General features: G+C 43.9%; 1 protein-coding gene across 3 annotated transcripts in view; it reads right to left on the minus strand.

The window, feature by feature from the left end:
- Window positions 1-26,570, minus strand: part of WDR7 (WD repeat domain 7) — a 97,539-nt gene that overhangs the window by 26,477 nt on the left and 44,492 nt on the right. For all 3 annotated transcript variants that reach the window (XM_084304407.1, XM_084304408.1, XM_084304406.1), the window contains 5 exons: window positions 20,779-21,000; window positions 10,935-11,121; window positions 1,970-2,087; window positions 1,075-1,224; window positions 645-727 (listed from right to left, as the gene is read on the minus strand). In XM_084304407.1, coding sequence (XP_084160533.1) covers window positions 645-727; window positions 1,075-1,224; window positions 1,970-2,087; window positions 10,935-11,121; window positions 20,779-21,000 — 760 coding nt within the window. The remainder of the gene's footprint in view (window positions 1-644; window positions 728-1,074; window positions 1,225-1,969; window positions 2,088-10,934; window positions 11,122-20,778; window positions 21,001-26,570) is intronic.

A 26,570-nucleotide genomic window follows, 5' to 3' on the forward strand; every position in this document is an offset into this window, starting at 1 on the left:
ACAGACAGCAGCTGGCTGAAAGGTGTTTATGGAAGCCAACACAGTGCCCGCCAGCTGTACGGGGTATCTGGAAACAACCCCCCACCACTAGACCCCCAGATACTCCTAGCCAGATCCTTATTTTCTGCTCTCACCATGTTAGTCACATCCCCCTGCCCCTTTTATATTTTTCCCCGCAGCCTGCATGATGATGTCAACTAGCTCATTCAAGCACACGTGAATCTAACTTATTACTCAAGAATGTTATTATCATTTTTGCAACAACGGCAACAAAGATATTTATACACCCTTTGACAGAAACCTGTACAATTAACCTGGTCAGACAGTGCAGCTGTTCCAGTGGAGCAGCCAGGATGTAGGAAGGGGCAGCAGGACACAAATTTTCAAGAGACTGCACAATGTTTTCATCTTTCTGGACTTTTAAAATACTTGAACTTTAAAGAGTTGTTAACGCTTTTCTGGTCCACATCTGTCAGATGTGAATGTAAATTAAAAGCCTGTAAAGGCTTACAGGTGACCACTCTTCACATTTGCTGCTTTAAGGGGCAAATATCACACAAAAGACTGTTTCATTCCAAGTAAGAAATTTATCTTTCTGGTGAGCTTACAATTTTCTTTGCAGTACTCTTGAGGGAAGAGCTTACCTGCAGATGGCTGGAAAGCATTCCTGAAGACCTTTCTTCTTAACTAAAGATCCTTCAAGGCAATACATGATGATGTCCATAACCTCGGAAACACAAGTTAATGTTATTTGATATTACATATTTCATAATAAACCTTCTGACAGACAAAAATAAAACATTTCTGTGCCTGACTGCAGCTTTGATATCTAATTTAAAGTATGATTGGGATAAAAGAAACCAGAACTGGCTTGCACATAATAGTGTTTACCACAGCAATGGTACTGGCAAGTTGAACCCTTTGGAGCACCAAAAAACAATTATTAGAAGACCAATTTTTGGTAAATGTAAGCTTACCAAATACACAGAATGAAACTCTATAATGCTAGTCCAGGCCAGTAAGTTACTCACTGCTGCATCGAAACCTCAAAGACATAAGGCAGCACAGCCTTACCTCCACCAGGAGGTCCACGACGTCGGTAGGCATCTTCTCAATCAGTATTTCAATGACTCGTAAGATCTCTCCTTTAGCCCGAGCAAGGGTGGTGGTGTGGATATTCTGCTGAGACTGTGTGTTCGCAGCCAGGGCGGTGTGTCTGTGCACCTAGCAAAGAGCAGGGTTTATGCAAACGTGCCTTGCTGTATATTCTCCATCTCTGCTTACTGTTATATGCATGCTACTTTGAGAGCCTGTACCAAGCAGAATGTTTTGTTTCCCTTTGAGACATACGGGTTATTTCCCATACCCCGTTACGGGTAAAGCTAAAGGTTGGTTATCCTTGAGGCAGATTTTAAATACAGGTCTACCTGTTTAATTCTCAATCTTGTAAAATGTGAGGTCAAGAAGAGCAAATGCTTGGGTCCTGATTATGTAATTTTCACATATTGCTGCATATTGCTTTGGGCATTAAATGTCTGCTTTATAACAGGCCTTTTTTTTGGCCAAGTGAAAGCTCCAGGCACTTGGGTTTACTCAAATGGCTCTCAAAGACAGTGCCCAACCTACAGCACTGTCCCCACTCCTCACCCCCAGACTGCACGGCTAAATGTCCACCCAGTATGAAATAATACTTAATTGGGTGGTGTTTGCACAGCCAAAAGAAAGCGGTATTTTACACATCGCTATCTGAAGTTTGTATAACCAGTTCGTCAGGATACAACAAATCAAGCCAGGCACGGCTCAACGGCTTGAGTTCAGCACGAAACCGCTCGTTAATTACGGGTGACTGGAAAGAGCAATCCGCGGGGACACAAACACTTCGCTCGCTCGTTTTCCCTTTTGGGGAGGAAGGGCAGGACACGGGCTTGCTTCTGTTTCGCAGAAGGACTGCTGCGAGGGCCCAGCTCACCTCCTTGGCAATGGTGGTGATGAAGGCGGGTGGTCTGGCCGTGGCGATGAGCGAGAGAGCGTGTCGCGCCGAGCGGGCAGAGTCGGCCGCCGGGCTGAGGGGCAGCCCCATTGTGATGCTAAACGGGCACCAGACAAAGAGGGGAGAAAGAAAAGGAGCATTAGAAATATAGAGTGAAAAGATTAGAAACAGCTTATAATGTCGGTTCAAGGTCAACGGGAGCACTCAAACAGTTAGAATATAATGGACTCCCAACAATGAGCGGTGATTAGGAGTCAGGGTGTTCTATCATCAAATACAAAATCGAATAATTAACCATGAAGATTGAAAACAGTATGTGCATCTGTCCAAAGTGTTAAAAAGGCCTTGTTAACAAATTATCTGTATGTGCTGAATACGTATCACAGAAGCGAGGACAAGGCAAATGAAGAATGTCTCCCAAAGAATTTACGTTTTACTCCTTTACAAAATCTTAAATGCAGGGTGAAAAATATCCCGTTTATAGTAATTCTACTTAATTCAGCTAAGCGCTGGTTACAGGAGATTAAAGCGAGAAGCTTCCTGAAGACCTAAAGCCACTGAATCTATTCAGTGTGATTTTATTCAGCGCATGACTCAGTTACAGAAGCATGAAGAGATGACAGACAGCCTCGTACCCTGTACTTCCTACTTACTATGAAATTATTCTCATGCTCTTTAGCATTTCTAACACTCGGGTTTTTACCGCAAGCCTTCAAATAACACTAAGGGATTAAGTGGTATCTGAATTTTCCATACACTGCGTTTGTACTTGCTGTGAGAAGATAAACGTAAGAAACAATAAAATAACAGTAAGTAACTTGTAACTACATTAAGCGAAAGTAAAATCCAGTATTTGGTAATTGTGACAGTGTGTTACCTGACAAAAAAAAAAGATACACAGCTAATTTTGGTCTGAAAGCTTAATTTCTTAACATTTCTTTAACTATCACCACTCCCTATGCCACAGCAGCCTGGGTGTTTGTTAGGCTAATTGGACATTATCCAGCAACTCTACCAATCCTTCCTGCACTCATATTCACAGTCCATAAACCACCCCAAAGGTACCTCTTTGGGCTCACAGCTCTGTGCCTTTAGGAAACCAAACCACTGCATAAAGGTGTACCTGATCCAGCTAAGAACTGCACTACAAAATTCAACAACACTTGAAGAAACCCTTTTAATGATGGTTAATGATTATGGGAGAAGACCCTGGTGGCAAAGCAGTATTCACCTGCTGGCTTTGGTGCACCAAGAGAGAACAACTCCCCAACAGAAACCAGCAGCAGTGTGGGAGGAAGAAATGGCAGAAAAGAGCTAGAGGGAAGACCACGTTTTTGGAATTGGGCTTTTACGGAAGGGGAAGAAGCATCTGGGAACCGGTGTTGGGTTTAGTCTGAACACGTAGCCCTTCCTCCAGAGGTCTACTCCAACAGGTCTACTGCAGAAAGGAAAGGGAGACACAAGCCAATTTGCCAGCTCTAAAACATTTTCAAGTTTTCTGTAACATATATTCTGCTGCTATGACCACGCTTTCACCAAGAAGCAGCACTAGGGTTTTGTTTTGCTTCTTAAATAAAGACAAAAGAAATGTTATTTTCTTTTGCTCCCTCCTGGTACTAGTCGGCCACGTGAGTACAGCGCAGTTCCCCAGAGGTTTTGCTAAATCATGACAAATTATTTTTAAGAACGCACTGAAACTCTCTCTCTGCTATTTCTTTTGCTCGTTTTTCTGTGGAAATGAAGCCTTTTTCTGCATGCTGCCGTGCTCAGCCATCAGTGCTCCCTGTTTCTGAAGGCCAGGGATGAAGCCGAGGTGCTCCCACATTGCACGGGATGAGAACACACCCAAATGAGCAGTGCCAAAACAAACTGGCTTCGAGTTTTAAAGGAATTTCTACACCTCAGCTGTTTGTATTACAAATACTTATGAATGCTAAGTATTAATAAAACCAAACCTTTTTGTTAAACTATGGCATGTAAGTGCACGTTGACAACACAAGATAGCTTTATTCCATGAAAAAAGGTAAAGTCTACAGCATAACGTTATCTGGAAGCGAGACTGAAGGAAATCTGCATTTTCAGAGCCAGGATGGAAAGCACAAAGGTTTTATTTCCTAGCACTCCCCCAAGACCACATGTAAAAACGTGGGTAAGAGAAAGTAAGCGTGGCATGTCATTTCATCAGATGCACTGAAAATGTCACCTCGGGCACTATTTGAAGGGTTTCTCTGCCCCAGGGCTCTTCTACTGATTTTTTTTTTTTTTTTTTTAAGAGTAGCAGAAGTTTACAAAGTCAAATAAATAGCTCACTGCAAAGTCCACTTACGGTTTAGAAGAGAATTTAGGCAGTGTTGTAACTGAGCAGTTAAGTTACTTATCTTTTTAATTGCTCCTTTCTTCTTCTTCTTTTTTTTTTTTTTCCCTTTTAAGATTTTTAAGTGTCCTTAAAAATAATGTTATGAGAGCTTTTTTCCTGGAAGCTTACAAGTTAAATGCTTCGCAACAAAGAATTTCAGCATGGTTCAAATGTTCTCTGCCAAATGAACCATTCTTCTGGAGCAACAACAAGACGAGGTACAGATTACCATTATAGACCCGAATTCAAAAAAATACAAACCGAAGTTTATTATTATTTCCTTTCCCATGTATATTGTATAGATATTATTATTCCCATGTATATAGATCAAAACTACAGCTTTTGGAAATGAAAGTCTCTGCACCAATACCATAAAGATGTCCCTACAGCCTTTTTATTTGTAAAAGCGTTTTTGAATGTGACTTAAAAAAGTCACGTAAGGATTTTCCAGATAGAAGTGATGAAGCAGGAAGCAGGTATCACAGTCAGCCTTTCAGCCCAGACTCATTATCTTCCGCAAGCAATCACAACTTCAATGTCTCGGCCCTTTTTTTCTGTGAGAAGGCTTCCCGTTTGTGCCAGCAGTGCTTTTCCTTGCAGGGTGCTTGGTAAAGCGTGCACTTCCCTGCAAAGCAACAGGCTTGTTGTGAATTCATTAGCATGGCTCAGCAGTGGCAGTATGTGGGCAGAGATTAGCCCCCTCCCGGGCCGCCAGCTGCTCCCCACGGCCCCTTTCAGGAGGCAGCGGGCACCCTGCACCAAGCCCCAACAAAACAGGGGCAGATGCAAACCCAACGTACGGAGGGCAGGCTGCCCTTCACACCCAGACTTATGTCCTTGTGTCCAGGGCTGTCAGGAGGGCCCTGCACCAACACGTGCTGGCCCTGCTGCCCCCCGCCTCCCACCGCAGCCCTCAGCAGACATTTGAGGGATGATTTTTGCGAGCGTGACAGACAAAATGGTTGCAGCCCGTCCTGTAGCGCATGTGGCTGACACCAGAGACAATATTCCACCTGCACCCAACAGCAGGAGCCCTGCCTCCAACACCTCTTTATGCCTCTGACCGGTGCCTGTTGGCTGACGTGTAGGAGGACGAATCCCACTGCTCGCGACCCTACAGGGCCAGGGGAATTACTATTTTTTGTAGTCATTTTCGCGACAGTAATAGTAATAATTAATAATAATTCTGTAGTAATTATAATTTGTGACAAATTAACCTCAGAAGTAAGAAACTGGGGTCCAAAGACTCTGTGTAGTTCTTCATTTGTCTTTTTCATCAGCTTTCTTACAGATGCTGATTCTTACTAGCAGGCATGTTTTCAAGCATTTTGTTACTCCAATCGTTTGCAGAATCACGTAATCTTATTCACAATTGTGCAGCTGAAAGAGTAGATAAATCAGGATAAGCATTTAGATAGAAACTGGTGCTCTTAAAACGTACAAAACCATTTTAGGTTGTTAAGGAATTGAGTGGAATCTCTACAACATACCTGTCTGAAATAAGTGATTTTAAACCTACTTTAGACGTGTACTTTACCACCTACAGAAATAAGGAGGGTGCGTTTAAAAGCTGATCCTAGAAACCAGTGAAAATGAACCAGGTAGGTCAGGAGAGCTGCAGGTAACCTCTAGGAAAAATGGGGAAGGAAAAAGCGTTGATGGTGCTGAACACAAAATCTGGCCATCAGACCTCTACATTTCTTGACGTGTGCATTGAAGCGATGGCTGAACAAAGGGGAAGGGCCCAAACTTCCTCCCCAGCATGAAGCTTGCAACTCAGCTTCCTCCTCCTCCTCCTCCTCCTCCTCGCTTAACACTTTGCAGTCACTGCAGCACACGCTAGCTTGCCTCATCACCTTCAGGACCAAGCACCAGCTCTCATTACTCCTTTTAAAACCTCAATTTCTGCAATTGTTTAGCCTATAATCTAAAGTTGTTCCATTGTACTTGAAAAATGAGGGATGTCCCTACTACAGAGCACACGTTTGCACAGGTGCAATTCACATGAACGTAAAACTAAAGGTTTCCACTAAACACAAACAAAACTAACAATATTTAGCCCAAATTTTAGTACACGTTTACATATAAACATACGGTTCAACTAAAAGGTAATTTGTTAACTCCGGTAGATGGTGTCACAATCTGTATCACAGTGTAGCTTGTAATTCAAGGAGCAGAAATTGCAGGCAGCACCGCTCCCTACAGTCAGCCACGCCACGAAATCAAAGCCTAATAAATGCTAGAAAAATACTCTTAATCCTCATGCCTGAGCAGCTTCACTCGGCACGGCTGGCTAGCACGCTACGGCCTTTGGGGACTGGGATGAACTGGGAGAGCAGAGGAGTTATAAATATCAGAGTTTGGGATTTCAGCTCAGATATTTATTTAATTCAGTCGGGAAAAAAGAAAACAGCATTTTTTTTTGGTCAATAAACGTGAAGTGTTTTTTTTTTTTTCCTTCTTAAAGCACAAGCTTGACATAAAAGCTCTTTCATAAAACGTTCTTAACATCGGGGAGAGAAGCCAGGCAGCTGTGCTCTGTTATTGTGTACACGGTAAATCAGGCACAAAAAGGGGCAGCTCAGCAGGGCACCGCGAGGGTAAGATGCACACTTAACCCCCTGCACACGTTGCTGCTCCGTTTCTTTCCATCTCAGCCTGTCTGCAGTCAGTACTGTATCTGTCAGGAAGGTAACAGGCCATTTTCAATCTAAATCTTGTTATGGATTAATAAGCAAACACTTTCTCGCTTATTATGCAATTTATCATGATGAAAATTGCATCGGGCTCCTCAAGGCTACATGCTGATACATTCATTTATTCAGTGCTCTGGGTACAGAGAGCCGTACTAATCTTTATGACAGCTAAGGATGTAATAGCGGGATGAAAATTACTTGCTGAAGAACTGTATTCCCTGGGTTTGTGCGAGCCCACATTTAAATACAATGGGGCGCACGAGCTGCTTCGGGAAGGTGAAGCGCCTGGGCTGCTCTGTCAGGCTACGAGAAATAATCGAGGTCCAGACAAATAACAACCTCCACCCAGTTTGTACATATTTCTCCATTAACCCCCCAACACACAGCGATCGCTCATTCCTTAGAGCCCGAGGAAATGCACACCGCTATGAAGAATCGCTAATACTGGACCTGCTGTAACACAAACAGAAAGCCAGGAACCAGCACGTCCACGCACGATGTCAGGACACACACGTGGTGTTGAGACAAACCTGGCAGCCCTTCGCTGCACACAGCACGTGAAACACACGTGCCTTCGCTAATAACCATTAATAACCTCATTCTTAAGATCCAGTTCCTAGCACAGCGGTTCTCAGAGCTACGTTCTCAATACCAAGGTTAATGGCAGGGCTTCTACAAGTGCTCGTGCTGTTTGAAGGTATTACTACCAGCAAAAAACACCTCGACAAAAACAAAATTATCTAAAAACGTGCCTTTCTAGTTTTATTTATGAACATTACTGTGAGGTGTTCAGGTGCTTCTAATCACAAGGACACACCAGTTTCGCCACAGAACAGCATTTGCTGTGATTTACCAAACAATAGGCTCGGAAGAGACAAATAATTGTTCAGAATATTTTTAGTACCAAAACCAATTTTACTCCAGCAATGCTGTAAAGAAGAATATCTGGATGATAACCGAGTACCCTCCTTACGCTGCCCACACAATTACCCGTCCCTGTCGATATTCCCTGAGTGCTGGGAGGCCTACTGCAGCTGAAAGCAGACGTTTCCTTCCCCCTGACGTACGATTCCTTCTCCCCCACGCTTCAGGATGGATCCAGCAGCTCGACAGCGAGCAGCAGTGCCACAAGGCAAAGCACCGACCAAAAAAGGAACCTCCACGTTTTGAGAAAGGCAATACGGTAAAATTAATACCTAAATAATCAATTACGATGACCTCTGCAATTTTAGACAAAAGATTTTTTTTTTTTCCTGAGCAAAAACCTTGCAAATAAAATTTTACAGAGCAGCCATGAAGTCTTCCTACAGGAATGAAATTGCTTCCCCATTAATGAGTGGTTTATTAACTAATGAGTGGGTGACTAATTAACGCTTAAGGAATACCACTAATTAAAATGTTATATAGAATAAGCTACATAAAATAAAAATTAAACATGAAATATGTTAAAAAAATAAATAAAAGCGAGTATTCACACAACACTCGGGGTGCCAGACACAAAGATTTGCAATGGGAGCAAACTGGGAAACCTGTGCTGAAATCAACAGCAGCACCACGATTCGCACAAGCTGAAGAGTTGGCTTCATGTCCTGCAGGGGAACATCCCATCAGGCAAAATTCAGAACTCGAATTTTTAGGCATTGGAGTTATGAAATTACCGCAGTCAAAGAATACAAACTTAAGAAGCAAGAATATTTTAAGTTTCTGTTAGAAAAACCGTCAATGATTTCTTATTCTGCGTGATGAAAATTATTCATTAGATTATTTAAATATTTTTAGTAAGAGTTATTTTCCAAATAGATGCCTGCAGAAGTCTGATACTATGATTTAATTCATACCAACAACCAAATAAATACGAAGTTTGGATCTGCTGAGGGCAATGCTCCACCTAGAGCAGGAGCTACGTTTTCTGTGCTGTAGCTAGGGATTAATTCATTCCTGTGCAATAACCGTACTGACAAATGAGAGTTTTGTCTCAACAGCGCTAATGTACACCCACTAATATTTTTCAAGGTTTTACATTAAAAGCAGGAAACCTGAAACAGCTTTGAAAGCCCATAAAGCATAGCAGCATCATTTAGCTTCATGTAAACAGCCTGCCGTGGTTGCTGCTTACTTTCTTTTCACTCTATCTCTCCAGACAAATCAGAGCCTTCCCTTTTGCATACCTGCGTGGTTTGCTGTTTTGATAAGAACTAAATAAAAATTTATTCAGATTTATTCTTCTTCAAAGAAGACGGTCGATTTTACAGCAAACAATAATAAAAATAAAGACTATACTGCAAAACCCTTTACTGTGCAAATAGCTCTGCTGCCATTAATCAGATTAACAGTGCGAGCAAAGACTGTTTGTGTGAGAATCTGGTCCCCAGTTTATTGCACTTGGCTCTCGTATCATAAAGTCTGAGGATATTCAACAGAAATGCTACTCAACTCATGTAAAGTCACATACATTAAAAAACAAACACTAAAAGTCCATGATCTTAATAGAAAATGTGTAAGACGCTACCTTTATTATGCAAGTCATCTTAATGACTTCACCTAGGCATTTAGCCATAATTATCCGATGCTGTGATTGATAGGATATGGCACCAGCAAGTGCAGAGTCTCGTCTGTGATAAATGAAGCGAGCAGAAGACCTGAACTGAAAATAACAATAGGGAAAAGAGCTGCACGGTTTGCCTCGACCAGCGACACGCTGCACGCTACAAGGGCAGGGAGCTGGACGCACACCCCGGCAGGTGGCAAACTGTCCGCGGGGCAGCCCTGAAGTGAAGGCGATCTTTCAAATCCCGTACTAATTTTAGAACAATTACTACACCATACCATTCATGAAAGACTAAAGTGAGTCCTTTAACTGCAGTAGCTCTGGCATTGAGAGTTTTATTTGCTTGGCCCTGAGACAATGGAAATCTGTTTGCCACCCTACAAGTAAAGGCAATAATTTTCTGTGATTTAACAAACATTAAACAGGGCAGGAAAAATCACAGTACTATCCTCAAATTCAGAGAACTGATTCTTATTTCACTCTAATTCATCAGCCTCTCATGTTATGTCTAATACATTTTTTTTTTAAACATTTAGGGAGCAGATCCAGCTGATGAGCCTTACAGACGCATTATTCCGGTGCTGCACAGACAGAGCTGAAGTTTTTGCAGTTACAGCTATTTTTAAGTTACTGAACATATGTGCACTTCGAGCTCCATGCACAGGAAACATCATCTGAACAGCATCACATCTTTACCATGTGTTTTAGGCTGAAGTGTCAGACGTCACGATGAAATTCACACCCCCCTTCCTTTACAGACCCAGCTACAAATACCGAACTGAAAGGATTTATTTCGAGGAGACCAGAACACATATGAGACAGCATTCTACATAAATCTTTATTTGGGACACTTGAATAAGTTGTCCTCTGGCCCAAGAGACAGGCTGTGGTCTATTGAGTTCGTGATTTGTTAGCAGTCCTTAAATCTGCAAGTTGCCTTGATGCCATTAACAGCGTGTTACTGACCACCCAACCTCCTCTCCCACAGGGTGCTTTCCAAACCAGTTTGTATTCGGATAGGATGGCTCATGAAGCCATGGGCCAAAAATCCATGTGTTGAGACACGCTGGTGCAAAATACCTTCTGAAAAGGCTACTTTTATGGTTAGAAAAGGGTAAAAATATATTAAAAAAAAAATGGACAAACGTATTTTAGATATGGATGTGCCTTCACTCACTTGTTTTCTCGAAGTTACTGCTGATGTGACCGGAGGATTCGTGCCCTGTGGCCCAAGGAACGCCTACCAAACGCCTCCAGCTACTTGTACTTGAACCGACTCTAGAAGCAGGATCTGCCAGTCAGCATGGTGCAAGGGCTTGGGAAGTGAATTAAGGAGGTACCTACTTAGCGAGCTGCTTCTCGGCGTCGGCGCAGAGCTCCAGCAGACCCATGAGCACGGCGGAGACGTCCATGTAGGGCTCCCAGACGGTAAAGCCGCGGCCGATCAGGTCGATGGCAGTTCTGCGGATGGTGCTGTGCGCGGGCAGCTTGGGGCTCGGCGGCTGCAGCAGCAGGAACGTCAGCGCCTTGCCTGCCCAGCAGAACGGGAGAGAACGGGCACAGTGAGAGGGAGCTGGGGAATTGGCCTGGCTCTGCTGTGTTGGACTGCTTGCCGCGGCTAGCTTCCCTCCACGCGCTCCTGTGAGGTGCGGACAATCTGACGGCTAGACAGCAACAAAACTGAGATTTCTTTTTAATTCAAATTGAAAGCATGATTGAAATGCTTCAATATTATAATATTTGATAATTTATGCTTCATTCTTTTTTTTTTTTTTTTTTTTTTTTAGAGAGAAATACAGCTGAGAGAGAAGGCGAGAGAAACGATGCCCCAAACTAGGCCAACAAATCCAAATTCTCCTCCAGGTTCTGCCAACTCAGCAAGCGTGCTGTATAATTTCATCCGATAGATTAGTTTTTCATTAAAATAAAAGTAATTGCTTATATATAAATGCAAGGGAACACTACAGCAACGCTCCCAGATAAAGGTAATTTATCATTATCTCTCCATAATTATTTGTTACCTCTTAATAACATTCATTTAGCTGGCTATTGCAGTAAAGATAACCTATTGATTTTAACAGGTTTTTCTTGAGTTTTCAGAACCGTCTTCCGCGAGTTTCTTGTTTTATTAAATACGCCGCCTGTCATTTTAGGCTTCCAGGGGAGCCGGCGGCAGACAGGCTGCACTCATAAATTCACACCGAGCCGTGCTGTGTGAGTAACAAACCAACTGGAAGTTTCTTCTTAAGGAGCGTGGCAGGCCACGAAGCTTTTATTTGTGTGAATTTTATGTCTCAAATACAAGAATCTTATTAAAAAGCGTGACTACTCAGACGTTGCTGCGATGAAATACGCCGGCCTTGCTCGCAGGGATGCTCCCAGCGCCGCTCCTGCTGACACCTACCTGGTGTAAATTGAGCTAAGGAAAAAGATGAACTAAACAAAAGTCATTCTGCTGCCCGTTTCTCAGCCTGGACATCTTTGTTTAAGCTTTGACTCGGCTTAAATGAACGAATTAATATTGACAAAAACATCAACTAAGCTAATGAGTTGTTAGTTAAGGCAATAAACATGTCACATTAGAGTCAGCGCAGTAAAGAGGTAATTAGCCCGGGAAGAGCCCTGCTGATGGGGGCTCCTCGCGGGGCCCCTCTGCTGCCCACCCGAGGCAGGGGACACCACCGCTGCCACCACTGCTGCCACCAGTGTGGGACCAGCCCCTGCCTGGGGCAGCACGGGGACGTGGTGGGGGACACCAGGGGGACTGGAGGTCCGCATGGGGACCAGAACCAGACTGGAGCTCCCCCAGCTAGCAGGGGTTGATGTTGTGGACCTAATTATTAAGTGCTTTCAAAATATAGGCTACAGAAAGCAAATCTACCCATGCTCTGGATCTCCTCCCACGTGTCCTCACTGGGAGCATCCCTCCCGTAAGGCAGCGCACACGGAGCTATCTCCTCCAGAAAGCAGTGCTGTCCTTCGGAGTCTGCCCACTTTTCCATTTACCCGAACACAAAAATAAAGGGTCGAGTCTTACCTACCTATGCCATTTTTGTTAATGGGAACGTGACCTGAATGCTGAAGCCTACCCGGTCGTTCTGAATGCACGCACCCGTTTGAATTTCTAACATGCCTTTCCTTGCTGGATCTCAAGAGCTTTAAACATATTACATCCGTCAGCATTGTTATCCTCATTTTGCAGATAGATTTAAAAAAAATTAAATAATTTGCTCAGGAAAATCAATAGCACAGGCACGAACAAGACACTGATAACTCTGATTCCCATTCTCATAATCTGCCACAAGATCTAGTTCCAACTAAATAAAAATGATGGACTCCGAAAATATGGCTTAACCTGTTTTGAATCTTTTCTGATTTTACATAAAAAAAAAAATGAAAGTGAAGAATCATGGCTCTAACTAATTCTTCAGTCTTCCTTCTCTTCCCCTCTCGGTGGGCACAGTTTTTCTACAAGAAATTAAGAAATTGTCACCTTTTCTGGATGAGGTTTTCTCCTTGGTTTGACATACACCTGTGTGAAATGCCAGCAGAAAGAAAGAAACAAGTTTGGGTACCTGGGTTAAACATCCATATCCCTCGGTCCCTTCCTACTCCTAGAGCAGGGAACTTCTATCGCGTAGCTTGTGCCATCTTTCGGACAGGTGTAAAGCAGAGAATGTTTTCTGGCCTAAATTAAAATATAGCTAGTTGCACCATTTGAAGATTATTTCTGAAGTTAAAATTATAAAAACTTTTTTTTTTTAAAAAAAGGTTTTGATCACATTTAGCATCAAATTTCCTAATTTTTACAGAGCTCATTTCCAGCATCTTTTTTTGCCTTAAATGTAATTCTGATGCATTTCATTTTCTCGACTGAATTTATGCTAGAAGAGACTTTCTTTTTCCTGACGATCTCTTCAAATCATTTATGTTCTGTCCTTGCAACAGGTGCAATGGCCCCAGCTTCTCGGCAATTTCAGAACTGACGTGAAGATGTAGGTGTTGTTTTTTTAAAATCTCTTTTCACAAGCATGGTTTACAGCTTATTAAGAAGCTAGGCAGCTCCCGTGCATGTCAATAATGCGGACTGCATTTTATTCAGAGGAAAAAAAATAATTTACAATTCCATTTGTATTGCTGCTGTATGAAAGGAGAAAAACAAAGAGACTGGAGAGAAACCATCCCCAACTCTTACAGGTCAGACCGAACGATGCCACTACAACCCTGCACCAATTCCCATCTGCAGATGCGCAGCTATGCTGGGCACAGCTCTCATTTTACACCATGCTGCCGAGAGGATGCCCACGTAGAAGAGAGAGAGTTTAAAAAAGCCTGCCTGGTGCTGCAGCCATTTTGTACCGGAGATGAGACAAGATACCTGCGAGATTTCTATCTGCAGCTCCCGCTCGCACGAGGACTGCTTTCCTGCGGCTCACTGCTCGCCCCGTGCTGGTTCAGGCGCCGTGCAAGGGCTCAAAATTAATCCTCAATATTCCCGACGAAGTCAAATTTTGCAGTTAAGGCCCAAGCTGCACCCACCTGCCAGGCTGACAGGCAGAGAACAATAGGACATTTACTGTACAGTAAATCAATAGCTCCCAGCTCGCTCAGCCCGAGCCCTTTCAGAGGGAAAGGAAACAATTAACACTCCCGTGGCTCGCTGGCCAGCTCACACTTGTCATACTTTGGGCTTCGCTCTTCCGAGGGCTCAGGTACAGCCCCCTCTATCATATCTGCTCAGGAGCTCACACGGTTTTGAAAGACAACTACAGAAGGGCAATCCTTGCGTCTTGTGCCAGACAATTCGAATCGTTGGTTGAGGCTCACGTTATCTGATAATAGAGCAAAACTTGGAATTAGCAAAAATGGGCCTTTAAAATATAATATAATATAATTTAAAATATAATATGCCCAAGCCGGCCTCCTGCCCTTGGTCAGCGATCCAGAGGAAGCAAAATTTGCCTGGAAATTTATAACCACCTCTCAGGATTTTGAGAATTAAATGTTTCCTTGCTGAATGCTGTTTCTGCAGCACGTATACACCTTGGTGCTTTATTGGACAGTTAAGATCTTTTTCCCTACAATAAAAGAAAAAATTATGTGTTTTTTTTTTGTTCCTCAGTCATTTATCTGATCCGAAAGTAAGTATCATTCACTCTGAAGACCTAAAAACATCAGAAATATTATTGAATCGTAATGGGAATATTTCTTCTGCTTTAATTATCTATGTAAATTCTGAAAAATTCGAGGTTTAATAGGTCAGAACCACCATTTCTAGGAGTAGAAAAATTCACAGCATTTCTATTAAACAGGCTGCTCTGTGCTGCCTTTTACAGCACGTGAACAGACCGCGAGGAATTCGTGTAAGTGGGGCCACACGAACACTGCCCCGAAGTTGTATTAAAACCCTCCAGGATTTTACATAAATCCTTAGGAAGGAAGACAAAGGCAAAAAGAAGAAAAATGTTTGTAATAGCCGGTTTCCCGGTCCTTTCTGTCTAACTATGGCCTAGTTAAACTGACCTAACAATGCCATTTTTCTTCCTCTCAAAATCTGCAGTGGGGGAATCAAATGTGAAAGCAAGATCAATTCTGTTCCAAGACAGTAAATGAGTTTTAGATCAGACTTGTTTCAATTTATGGAGAGAACCCAACTATGCTGGCTTAAATGCTTTCTTCCTCTAACTACGAAATTATATTTCGGTGCTCTAGAAAGAGTGAACTATCGTTTTAATCCAACATTTGTTTATAATCTAGCAGGAAGGAGAAAGCCACCATGACTTGGCTGATAACCGTGCGCGAAACTTGTTATTTTCATTCCTGTTGACTGCATAACACCGTTAGAAATAAATGCTATTTATTTCAATCTGAACACACCGGTGGAAGATGCACGATGCCAGTGAAGTAAGTGACATCCATGCCACAGCCTGTACGAGTTGGGGACCCCAACTGCACCACCGGTGCCCTCTATATGCACACACCCTACCTGCAGCGATGTGTTATACCTGTGGGTGTTGTAAGGTGGGATGCTGACGGTGGGATGCCCCCAGACCTGCTGGGCTTGGGATCACTCTGGGACACAGCTCTGTGAGAGGCTGAAACTCCAAATTCTCCTCTGCTTTTAAAGCAAGGATGCTTGGCTTGGCATCTGCAAGCCTAATGAAGGAATAATGTTAATTTGTATGATGAATTAAATTAGTTTCTGAGTTTCCCTTCATCTCACTCATTACAAGGGCAAGCACAGGCTGATTTATTGACTCGTCACAGCTTATTAAGCAACAGTTCATAAAGTTATTTTGAAGTGCTCTTTTTAAGCATTCACACTATTGATTGACAACATGCGGGCACTACTTAATACAGACACTGAACAGCAAAAGGCTCGTGTGACTTTGGTTTTCCCACCTGATGTACAAAGCACACAGATTTTAACTTGGTAAAACTGCGTGGAGATAACATAACCGAACGTGCATGTTATTGTTTGCTGGTTGGGAAAGCCCACTGCAGTATTTCAGTACAAATCTGCTGTGCCAAAGACCATCTCTGAACGTAACCACAATTTAAAAGCAGGTATCAGCCACACGAAACACAGCAAAACCAGAACTGCAATGCTTTGGGGCTCCCCCCGCGAGACGGGGGCTGCAGCCAGGGGCTTTCTGCATCCTTTACGCATGCAAAAAGAAACCTCTGATTAAAAATACTGAATTCGGATCATTCGTCCCTTACAGGATTTGGGTAAAAAGGGAAATTTAATTTTTCAGATTGGATTTTGTTGTTCAAGTCAATAACAAAGAAACACCAACAGATTTAAATGAGGGCATAATATCTGCCACAAAGATTGACTGTTTTCTGCCATACGGATTGACTGTTTTTTCTAAATATTATCTCTAAGGCTAAGGTATAGATTTTTATAAACCACCATTTTTCCATTTTTTTTTTTTCCCTTCAGGGACAAAATTTTGCTCGAGCCACTGATCTAATCACAACAACCTGAGGGAAAACAAAAGCAAACCACAGCACACCTTGGATCTGTAATGAATTTCAGAGCGTGTTGATTGAAACACAGATCCAAAAGGATCAGCACAGTGCCACCAACCACGGGATCGTGCAGACCTGAGCATCCTCCTGAATAAATGACATAAAAACACAGCCAGCAACATGGCACGCGCTGGTAGCAATCGCTCACGACGAGCAAAAAAATCAGTGATTTGCTTTAATCACCACGTTGTGGGCTTTCTCTTGTTGTTGTTCGGTTTGTTCTTAAATTAAGTCACTGAGCCACTTTGGTTAATTTGCCCTGAAAGGCTGCTGTTCAGGTGCTCAGCTGATTTATTGCTGCTGCAAGGGACGATCCTGAGCGGCCGCTTGTCTGCCCTAATTGCTGCCGCCCGCTCTGCGACAGGCAAAGAGCCGCTGGGGAGCGACGTGGCCTCACCGTGGGTCTGCTGGGAGCCACGTCCCCCCCAGGGGCACGAGGAGATGCCCAGCAGGACACCGTGACACCCCAGGGATTTCAACCCCCTGCCCTGCAACGCGGAGTTACAGAGCTCCTGTACCAGTTGCCACGTGGTTCTTCGAACTAAACTTAAGGCTTTTACTCTTCTTGTAAGCGATGAAGTCATTTTAGAAGGCATTTTCCAATCAAATTCTGTCTAATTAAACATAACTAACACCAACCTTCAGGTCCAACACCTGAATGCTTCAGAGAACCGAGAAGACGAGCTTACAGGGGGAATTACCTGGCCATCTGAAGAAGCGGTGGCACCACCAGCTAGCCTGCCGAAGAAGAAAACTGCTATTTGCTTCCTTGATAGGGCACAAAATCTTTCCCATTTTGTAGTTTTTATGCAGTAAATCTCTAGCTCTTTCCATTCAAGCAGCGTGCGGAGAGTTGAGAGGCATGAGATGAGGAGGGACGGGCTGGCGGGGATGAAGCCCCCACAGCGAAGCACAGAGGTGTGGGCAGAGGATTTCTGATTACTACCGAGGGCTGCACAGCCTCCAGCAGAATGCAAAATTCCTCGCTTGCAAACGTATCAGCAAAACTCTGTACAACAGAGCTTTGGAGGCAACGTATGTGTCCTCTGCACGCTCCAGGCCGAGGAGAGAACTGCTCCGGGACTGAAGTTCTCACACAGCGAGGGAGAAGTACCCCCAGGATTTGTGGTAGGAACGTATTAAGCATTTTAAAACTGCATCACACCGCAGGATTTTATATTCAGAACTCCAGTCATTCTTGTATCTGCCTCGCAGTGGGAAGCAAAACTGCACTTACTTGAAAAATAAAAATCTTTTCTTCACGCTAGGCTAATGGCTTCATTGTTTGGCTGAAAGCTTCCAGAGACACAGCTAAACGGCGTAAAGGTTTCTGCTCAAACATGTAAAGTTTTACCAACACGGCCCTACAACAAAAAACCACCCTTACAACAGATAGCGTGGCCCTGTACAATTATAGAGACGCGTATTTCTATTTCCATCGAGAATTTCCACTTGCTTCTCCCGCCTAACAGGCGGAAAGTCAGCTGCCAGGAACTGGGGAGAAGATAATTAAAAAATAAAAAATGGTTTCACGAGGCTGAGCTAGGAACCTAACTGCTGGCTGGCTCCGGATTAAGGAAATTAGTAAAACTGGAGAGACTGCCGTGGATTATAGCACAGAAACCCGAAAATTCGCTTTGGAAGGAAGGCAGCGTGAACACACAGCCTGCAAAAAACAATATAAATAACTCAACGCCGTGAACGTGCTGTCACATATGACACTGACTGAGTTAAAGGGCAAAATGCTTATCATTAATAACTACACTGACGGCAGATGCTTTGAAAAATACACCGCATTAACCGCAGAATCAAGGATTTTCATATTCAGGACAGAGGAGTCATTCAGATTTATCAGCCCATTAACTTTATAAACACAGCATTAGCTGCAGTTTAAGTGCAACGCGGTGCATCTGTAATGAGAAATTCTTTGGGTGGCATTTTATAATTAAATATCTCATGAACTACTTGTAAGGTCAGCAGAGATTAATGCGGGATGTCAGGCAAGGTCACTGTATGGATTTCAGAATTCCGCTCCCTCAAAAAGGCATCGTCACAATTACTATTTTCCGAAATAGAGGAAATCACAACGTCTGCAACTTAGGCTGCAAAAAACACGCACGCGTTATCGGTGTAAATGAAGAAGTAATTCATTTTGGTAAGTTCTTTAGAAATAGAAATTAGGGTGCTTTTAGGCCACGTGCCATTTCTCTCATAGCTTCAGCTGGCCCGCTCGGTTTCAGTATACGATAACGAAGCAGACTGAAAGATGACCACATCTTAATGAAGTCAGCCCACAGCAGAGGAGGGGAATCGTCTGAACCGGTGGTGCCTTAAAGTCATAATAAGGCAAATCAACGAATAACTGCAAGTCCTAGTGCATGCGTGCAGCTTTGCTTTTATTTGTTCCAATAAACGTTTAATTTTTGAACAACCGCTCAGTGTTATAATTCCTTCTGCACTGTTACATACACGGAGTAAGGACTAGAAAAGATTTTTAAGCAGTATGCTTAAAAATAAAACCCATCCTGAGAACAGCATTATCTGATAAGCGACACCTCCCTTTTCCTTAAGCCTTTGCCTCCTGCGTCCCCTTCTGAGAGGCCCTTGTGCAGGCGGGCTGGGAGTCAGGCCCACAGGAGACCTCACGAATTTTCCAGTTGAAGCTCCTCGAGCACTATAATAGTAAGGATTGCATGTAAAATGGGATGGAGATCACCAAGTTCATGGCCAACGCTATCATCAGCCAGAAGTATAGCCCATCATGTCCTGTATTTTTTCCTCAAATTAATCTTTACTTCTTCGGGGTTGCAACAACTCTCTTGTGCAAAGAATTCTCCTACAGGGAAGATGTGAGTGATACCCTCAGCCTGGAGTACTTGGCTTGGATGTGAAGGGGGTCTCCGTAGCAAACAATAGAGTGCTCGCCTTTCACAATCCAAACCGTCACAGGCAACAATGTTCTGATCTTCTTCTGCCTTTCCATCCATTTCAGATATTACTTCATGGCCTGGATCTAAATTTACAGTATTTTAGCCTGTCAAGCTTCACCTGCGTTAAAGACTGAATTTCAGCCTACCAGTCAGCCAGCCAGTCGTGCAGGGTTTCTGAGATGATGATTAATAGGAGTTCAAAGCTGGAGCTTACAGCGCTGCTAAGCCTAATGTGACAAAACTAGCAAGCAAATAGATAAACAAAAACACTGGGAGAAAGAAGTTTGAATAGCTCTGAGCTCAGACAACACGCTCATTTTCTATAATTTGTGTTTTTCACTTGGGCATCAGGTGAGGACTGCACCAGGGCAGGAGGAGGAATCCTCTGCCCTGGGATTATTTCATAGCTAAGCACACAGCTGACTTTTCTTCAAGCAATACTGACAATGAGCCCGTAGTGCTGCAGTGAGATCTCACAGAGATAACAGAAGGGACTTTTGCCAGGCTCCACATACAACAAAAACACACCAGCAGACTCGGGAACCTCGCCAAAATACTTGCAGGAATCCAGGGCACCGAAGCTGCAGCTGCTGCCATTAGATTTTGTGATGCTAACACGAAATAGCCAACACACGGATATGTAACCACCTAATAGCATAAGATCATGCTTACCGCTTGTTGCGAGGATAATTACAGTAGCACTGCAGGACCACATTTCACACAGGACCAGAAGGTAACATTTTATATAGCATTTTCCATTAAATTCATCAGTTTCTGACTTTTAAACCAGACATCTTGCCCCCCTCCCCTCTCCTTTTTTTTTTTTTTGGCCTCACCAAGGCTGTTTTTGTTTTCCCATTGATGCCTGTTGATCCACTTCCCAAAAGTACGTGTGGTGTGTGAGCCAGCGCTCAGTTCCAGAAGGAACAACTCCACTAGGAGCAGGAGCTACCGAGTGCTGACCACGAGGATCAACCAGCAGAAGAGGGAATGCACTCGCTGCCCCCTCCAGCACACCTCTGCTCCCTGTACCCGCACCCATTTCTTAGCCACCTCTTATTGTGACTCTGCTTATTTGTGTGTTCAAAATTTCTACTCTATTTTGTCCTCTGAAAGGGGATTTTTAATGACTTGGTTTGTACTGAAACATATGATTAAGTTATAACGAGCCACCCTCTCCTCAAAACACCAGAAGAAGGGAAAAGCGCACCCAGGATACTCACACGTATGCCTCGCCAGGGAATAATTTGATCCGCCGCTGGTTAAACCAAATCCCTCGGGAATTTGACTAGAGCTACGTGGCCGAGTCAGGAGTTTGGGGGGCTCAATTTCAGCTCCAAATTCCGCCCCGATCACCCCCAGCAGGACGATGGCAGTAGCTTGCTTCCTGCGCTCTTCGTAAGAGGTCGAGATTTTCTTCGTCTGCGGGAGACCGGACAGGCAACCTAAAATGAAAGGCAGCAAGGATGAGGAAAATAAATAGCGGGGCTGCTCTTCACACTCCCAACATCGTGCTTCCCAGAGAAAAGAAAAGAGGTTTCCATTTAACTTAGAGCACGCCTTCAGGACTGCTACTTCCCTCCCCAGGCTTTGCAGCCTGTAGAGATGATGCCATTTTACTTCCCAAAACCTACATCGTAGAAGCTTAAACGCCAGCGTTTGCAATGGCCAGCCTCAAAGCCAGCCACCCTTCAAAAACCGCCAACATCTCACTGAAAAAAGAACAACAAAAACATTTCAGAGAGCTTTATTTGTTCCTCTGGAGAACAAAACGAAACGAAACACAGGGAATTCTGTGCCTACCTGCCTTTGTGAGAGGTGCTATGTGGTTTGCTTCTTGTTAACGCTGAATTTTGGAGACTGGCAATCTTTTTATTTGCTTTATGGGATGGATTTTTTAAATACACTTCTATTACAAAAAAGCATCCTTTTTGTGCTAGGGTACACCATCATATTCCAATGCTTACTGGATTTTAATGTACCAGTATATGCCATTAAACTGAAGTAGTATTTTTGTACACTGAATGTTGCGTTTTGTATTTTAATGAATGTTCTTTCTCCTAAATGGTGGAAAAACCTCATAAAACGTATACTATTTAAAACTATACATTCTACATTGTTAGTGAAATTAAAAATGTCAGGGCTGTATTAGAATAGCTAGATGAAGGTTTGTTTTTTTTTTTCTGAATAAAGAAACAAAATCTTGGGAGCAATGCGCTGGATTGCAGTACATTATTCCTTTCGTCTGACAAGTGGAGTTCCCTTTCAGCTGATTACTAATTCACGCTATCCCAGAAATGCCTCACCATATACGCTCCGAAAATAATGAAGTCTTAATCCTGCTTACAGCGCTCGGCTGTTCAATCTTTGCTGAGGAGTCAGAAGGCAGCGCCCGGCACTGAGCGCGACTTGGCGGGCTTGTAGATTAACGAAGGGCGAATTAGTGTGTCTGCCTGTGCAAACCACGTTCACACGGCTGGGTAGGACACGACACACGACGTACGAGAAGAACTGGCCACATTTGGGAAGCAGCACGGGAAGGGCATCCCCGTTCAGGCACCGCGGCAGCAACGTGCCAGCCAAAGGGGAGCTGGGAAACAACGGAAAGCTTAACAATGGGAGGGAGAGGGGGGAAAAAGGAAAAAAAATAATCAATAGCAACTGCCTTCAGAGGAAGGAGGATGAAAAGGGGCCGCAGGAGACAAAGCGCGAGGTGTAACAGTTCTAATTGTTCGGCAGCCACCTCTCCGGGCGGCCACCTGCGGACGCGGTGCCCCCAGCGATGCCCGGGTGCCCGCCGTGACGCCTCGCAGCAAGACGACTCGGTGCGAGCTCCTGATCCGAGATGGTTTCAGACCGTTTCATTTAGTTTCTGGCCCTGCTTGGATGAGCACAGCTCCGGTTATGGATTTCTGCGGGGCCGTGCTGCGGCGGCGCGGGCAGCGGAGCAGATGCTGGAGCAGGACCGCGGGATGCTGATCAATAGGCACGGCGCTGACCCCGGCGCTGCCGCCACGGCCACGGCTCCGAGGAGGGGAAGAAGGGAAGAACGAGCACATGTGCTGCTTCCAGGAGGAAATTAAACCACGGGGGCACTCCCCTGCCCTCGCCTTGGGTCGTGGCAGGAGGACGTTAACCCTTCGGGACATCCCTGCGGCATCCTGCAAATGCTGGGCCTGCTTTGACGCAGCTTCCCCGCGTCCTCTTCAAACCATGAAGGTGGGGGCATCTCCTGTGAGGTAACTCTGCTAAGCCAACAACAAATATGAGCCAAAATTAGCTGTGAAACAGTCCTCAAGTGTTTCATTGGCATAGGATGCTCTTCACCCTGCTCGCTGCTGCAGGGTAGCATTTGCTACCTCAAAACAACAACAAAAAAACCCTAAAACCAAAGCCAAACCAACAAACAAAAAACCAACACAGTCCCCTCCCAACACCATCCCTCCCCGAAACCTCCAAAGGAAATTTAAAATAAAAGGAAAATCCCACAAATATTTTTTACTTTTTTTTTCCCTGAATGACTAGCGGAAGCGTACAATTAATTGCAATGATTTCCTACAAATAAACTGACAGCCATTGGGGAGATTTTCAAATGAAATAATGTCTGTAAAAGTAGTCCTTTCTACACTTTCATTTGTCTCATGAAAATTTGGTATTTTCTCCCCGCGACGTGCCTCCATTTAATCATGCTAACGGGTGACACGGAGATCCATTTTCTTGACAGGACGGTTGATCACCCTATCACAGGGAGAAAATTAATAACCCCAAATAGCTCTGTGTGGAAAACAGAGGCTACGCTGGCGAGAGGACAAAAACGCTCGACATTTTGGTTGTAAAAACAGCAAAAATAGAGAAACCTAGCGTGGGTTTGCTTCTCCGGGTCTCCTCCAGGTGAAACGACCACGTTCAACGTTTCAAAACGTGCTGGGTTTTGAGGCTTAAACCTCCCCACCTGCTCAGAGGGAGAGAGCACAAAACGTCTTGCTAAAGGGTTTAAAATCCAGGTAAGGCGTTTTCAAAGTTTAAATTGTTGAAGAGGCAGCGAGCTATTGATTGCCTCATGGAAAAAGCAGTCAGAGAGTGCAGCCACGAGGTCAGGGGAAATTTAGCAGTTTGGAGCACTTTACCAAATAACTCCGAAGATCACGCTAATTGGCTTTGCACAGTTGCTGGGTGAAATTAATTTTATCCTGGCTTACAATAAAAGGATTAGAAGACAAATTAAGTTCCTCGGGTCTAAGCGGAATGGGGATCAATGGGTCTGAATGAGGGCCGAGGGCGGATCTGCGGGAGCTGGGTGCCAGCGGGTGCTGTGCCGGTCCCGCTGTCTGCACGGGAGCTGCGGAGAGCTGCTCCGTAACAGACCATTACAGAAGAGCCTTCAAGAGCTACAATAATCCGTATTTATTAGCAGTATTTTTACATGATTTTTCACCTTCCTAACGCCGTGCCCCTTACCTCTTGCCACCCGAAGCCATTCCACGATCCTCAAGGTATTTAAGGAACGTACCCGAGTGCGGATAAAACCCTCACCTTGCGGGACTCCCCTTTGTTCCCCTGCCTTACAATTACAGGTATCTGCAACGTGACTGCCACCGTGGCAGTCGATCCGTGCCAGTTCAGGCAAGGTAATGAGGCTGGCTGTGATTGCTGCCTCCAGGTGCTTGTCTCCCAGGGTTATTGAGCGCTTTGCTAATCGTCATTGCGCTGTCTTCCCAACACTTCAGCAGGGCTATTCCAGGAAATACATGCGATGGGGAACCAAACGTGGATTCCCACAGTAGCTTGCTCAGAAAGCTCTTGAATTGCTCCGGAATCACTTTTTCCTTTTTCAAGATTCCCCTCCCCAAAAGGTTTCCCCCCCACTGGCAGGCTGTGCTGATTTAGCTGATAACGCCTGTCCTGGCATTTTCTTCTCACGTCTGCAGGAAAGTATTTGAAATAAGGGGGCATTGTCACTACCCTAAAAACCGGGAGTGTTTAAACTTCATTTTTCTAATACTTCAGGGGGCATCTTCCAACAGACAAGCTTAATAATTGAATATTGGTAAAGTCGCATAGCTTTGTATTATTAAAGCCAGGACATTTCTCAGGTTTGCTTTTTGATAACATATTCCCTTTGTGGTGCCAGTAACATGGTTTGATGCAGCTAGCCAGCTGCAGCACCCGAGAAAGAAGGAGAACAGAATGATAAAACCTCTCATAGTACATAACACTGATTAGGTAAGCATAGAATTTTTCTTTATTTTTAAGAAGAGACTTGCAGCCACCCAAAAGAAAAAAAGGTTTATGAAATTTGAATTAAAAATGACTTTTTTTCAAATCTTTCATTTAAGGTCTGATGAAAAATCCCAGGGCTCCGACTCCACTGCCCACCTCTGGTCAGGTATCGTGGGGTCAGAACCCCCTTGTCAATCCCTGGGCTTTATCCACACGGCCTGTATGGATAACAAATGTTGAAAATTTGCAGTGTATATGTTAATTAAAAATGACAGCATTTAGGATAAGCAAACCTGCCAGGAATCTGTTAGCCTACAACCCAAACACTCCCCAGCAGCTGCTGGCAGCCGTAAGGGTTAAGGCACTGATTTTCTTCTGCATAGGTGGTGCTATTTTAAGCCAATAGTGTGTTTAAATCCACCCCAATGAAATCAATACAGCACTGCTCTACTCAAGGTGAGACCAAATAAACCTGTCGGAAGCTTTGAGAAATAGGCTTTGCAGTACACTTTGAGTGCTAAGTGCCTTTCAGTCCAGAGATCTGTCATTAAATAATCATTAGCCATCATTCATTCTTCCTAAAAAGCTCAACGCCTGAATTTGTTCGGTGTCCGCTAAGCACCAGCGCGGTGCCGTCTGCTCATTAGCACTTGGGGGTGCTTACAGCGCACCTGAACAATGCTCTCCCTTGTCCAGCACACCTGCAAACACCAGCGTCGCCAAAAAACCCAACTCTTACACCACTACCCGTGGCGGGTAAGCCTATTGCACGCCCAAAGCCTGCCCGACAAATTGCACAGATGAGCGTTTAATTTACTCGACCTTATCTTGCAAGAAACCAAAAGGAAAACGTGCAAGATGGTGCAAGATGGTCATTTTTCTATTTACTCATACCCTTTGAATTTACCCAAAATGTTTCATACCTTGGAAAAGTCGAACAGCATCGCCCAAGTGCCAGCGTGCTTCGTGCATTCACATTAAGGTTAGTGATACACGATATTTATTAATTACTTTCATACAGCTATGCAGTTATATTTAGTCCCTCTGCAACTTCTTTTTTTGCTGTAGGAAACATTGACTGGAGTGCCGGTTATCACTTTAAAGCAAGTCTATAGGAAATTAAATCAGTTTGTTCCCAGTTTAACAGCAACTACTGGAGTTGCTGTAGTCAGGCCCTTTCTGCCTGGACTCACAAAACCAAAAACCATTTAATAAACTTACCATCTGACAGCAAAGAAAACAATTCAAAATTGCGTTTTTTGGCTATACAGGCATCGAGTTAAGCTATTATCTCTCAGCATTTACCTTTCCTTTTCTCATCAATGCTTTGGGAGCTGCATGCTGAAGATGTTTTATTTCCTTTCAAAAAGCAGGGAAACCAATTAGCCCAACTCTTCGGCGTGCATGTGTTTTCAGCAACAAGCTCAACAAACAATCATTATCTCCAACTAATTTAATTCCACTGAACGCCACATAGCCTGAAGTATTTAATAACTCGGGAATAAATTTACCAGAGCAACGCTGGGTTGTTTCATCTCACAGCCGAAACCCACCAATGTAAGTTATGAAGTATTAATTGGACCCTGACCTCATTACTTCCAGTTTTAAATGCAGATTTGTGCTGCGCTTTCCAGAAATCCGTATCCCTCTGTGCTGCTATCTAAATAAACGAGTCAGAAATAAAAGCAGTTAAATGCCCGCGATACCTTCTCAAGATTTTGATCAGGATGACTTTAATGTCGCTAGTAAGAAGGAAAGTTTTGATGCTTGAACTCTGTGCTTTCAATAAGAGCTG

Source organism: Netta rufina (genome assembly GCF_964035555.1).
Source record: "Netta rufina genome assembly, chromosome: W".
NCBI lineage: Eukaryota > Metazoa > Chordata > Aves > Anseriformes > Anatidae > Netta > Netta rufina.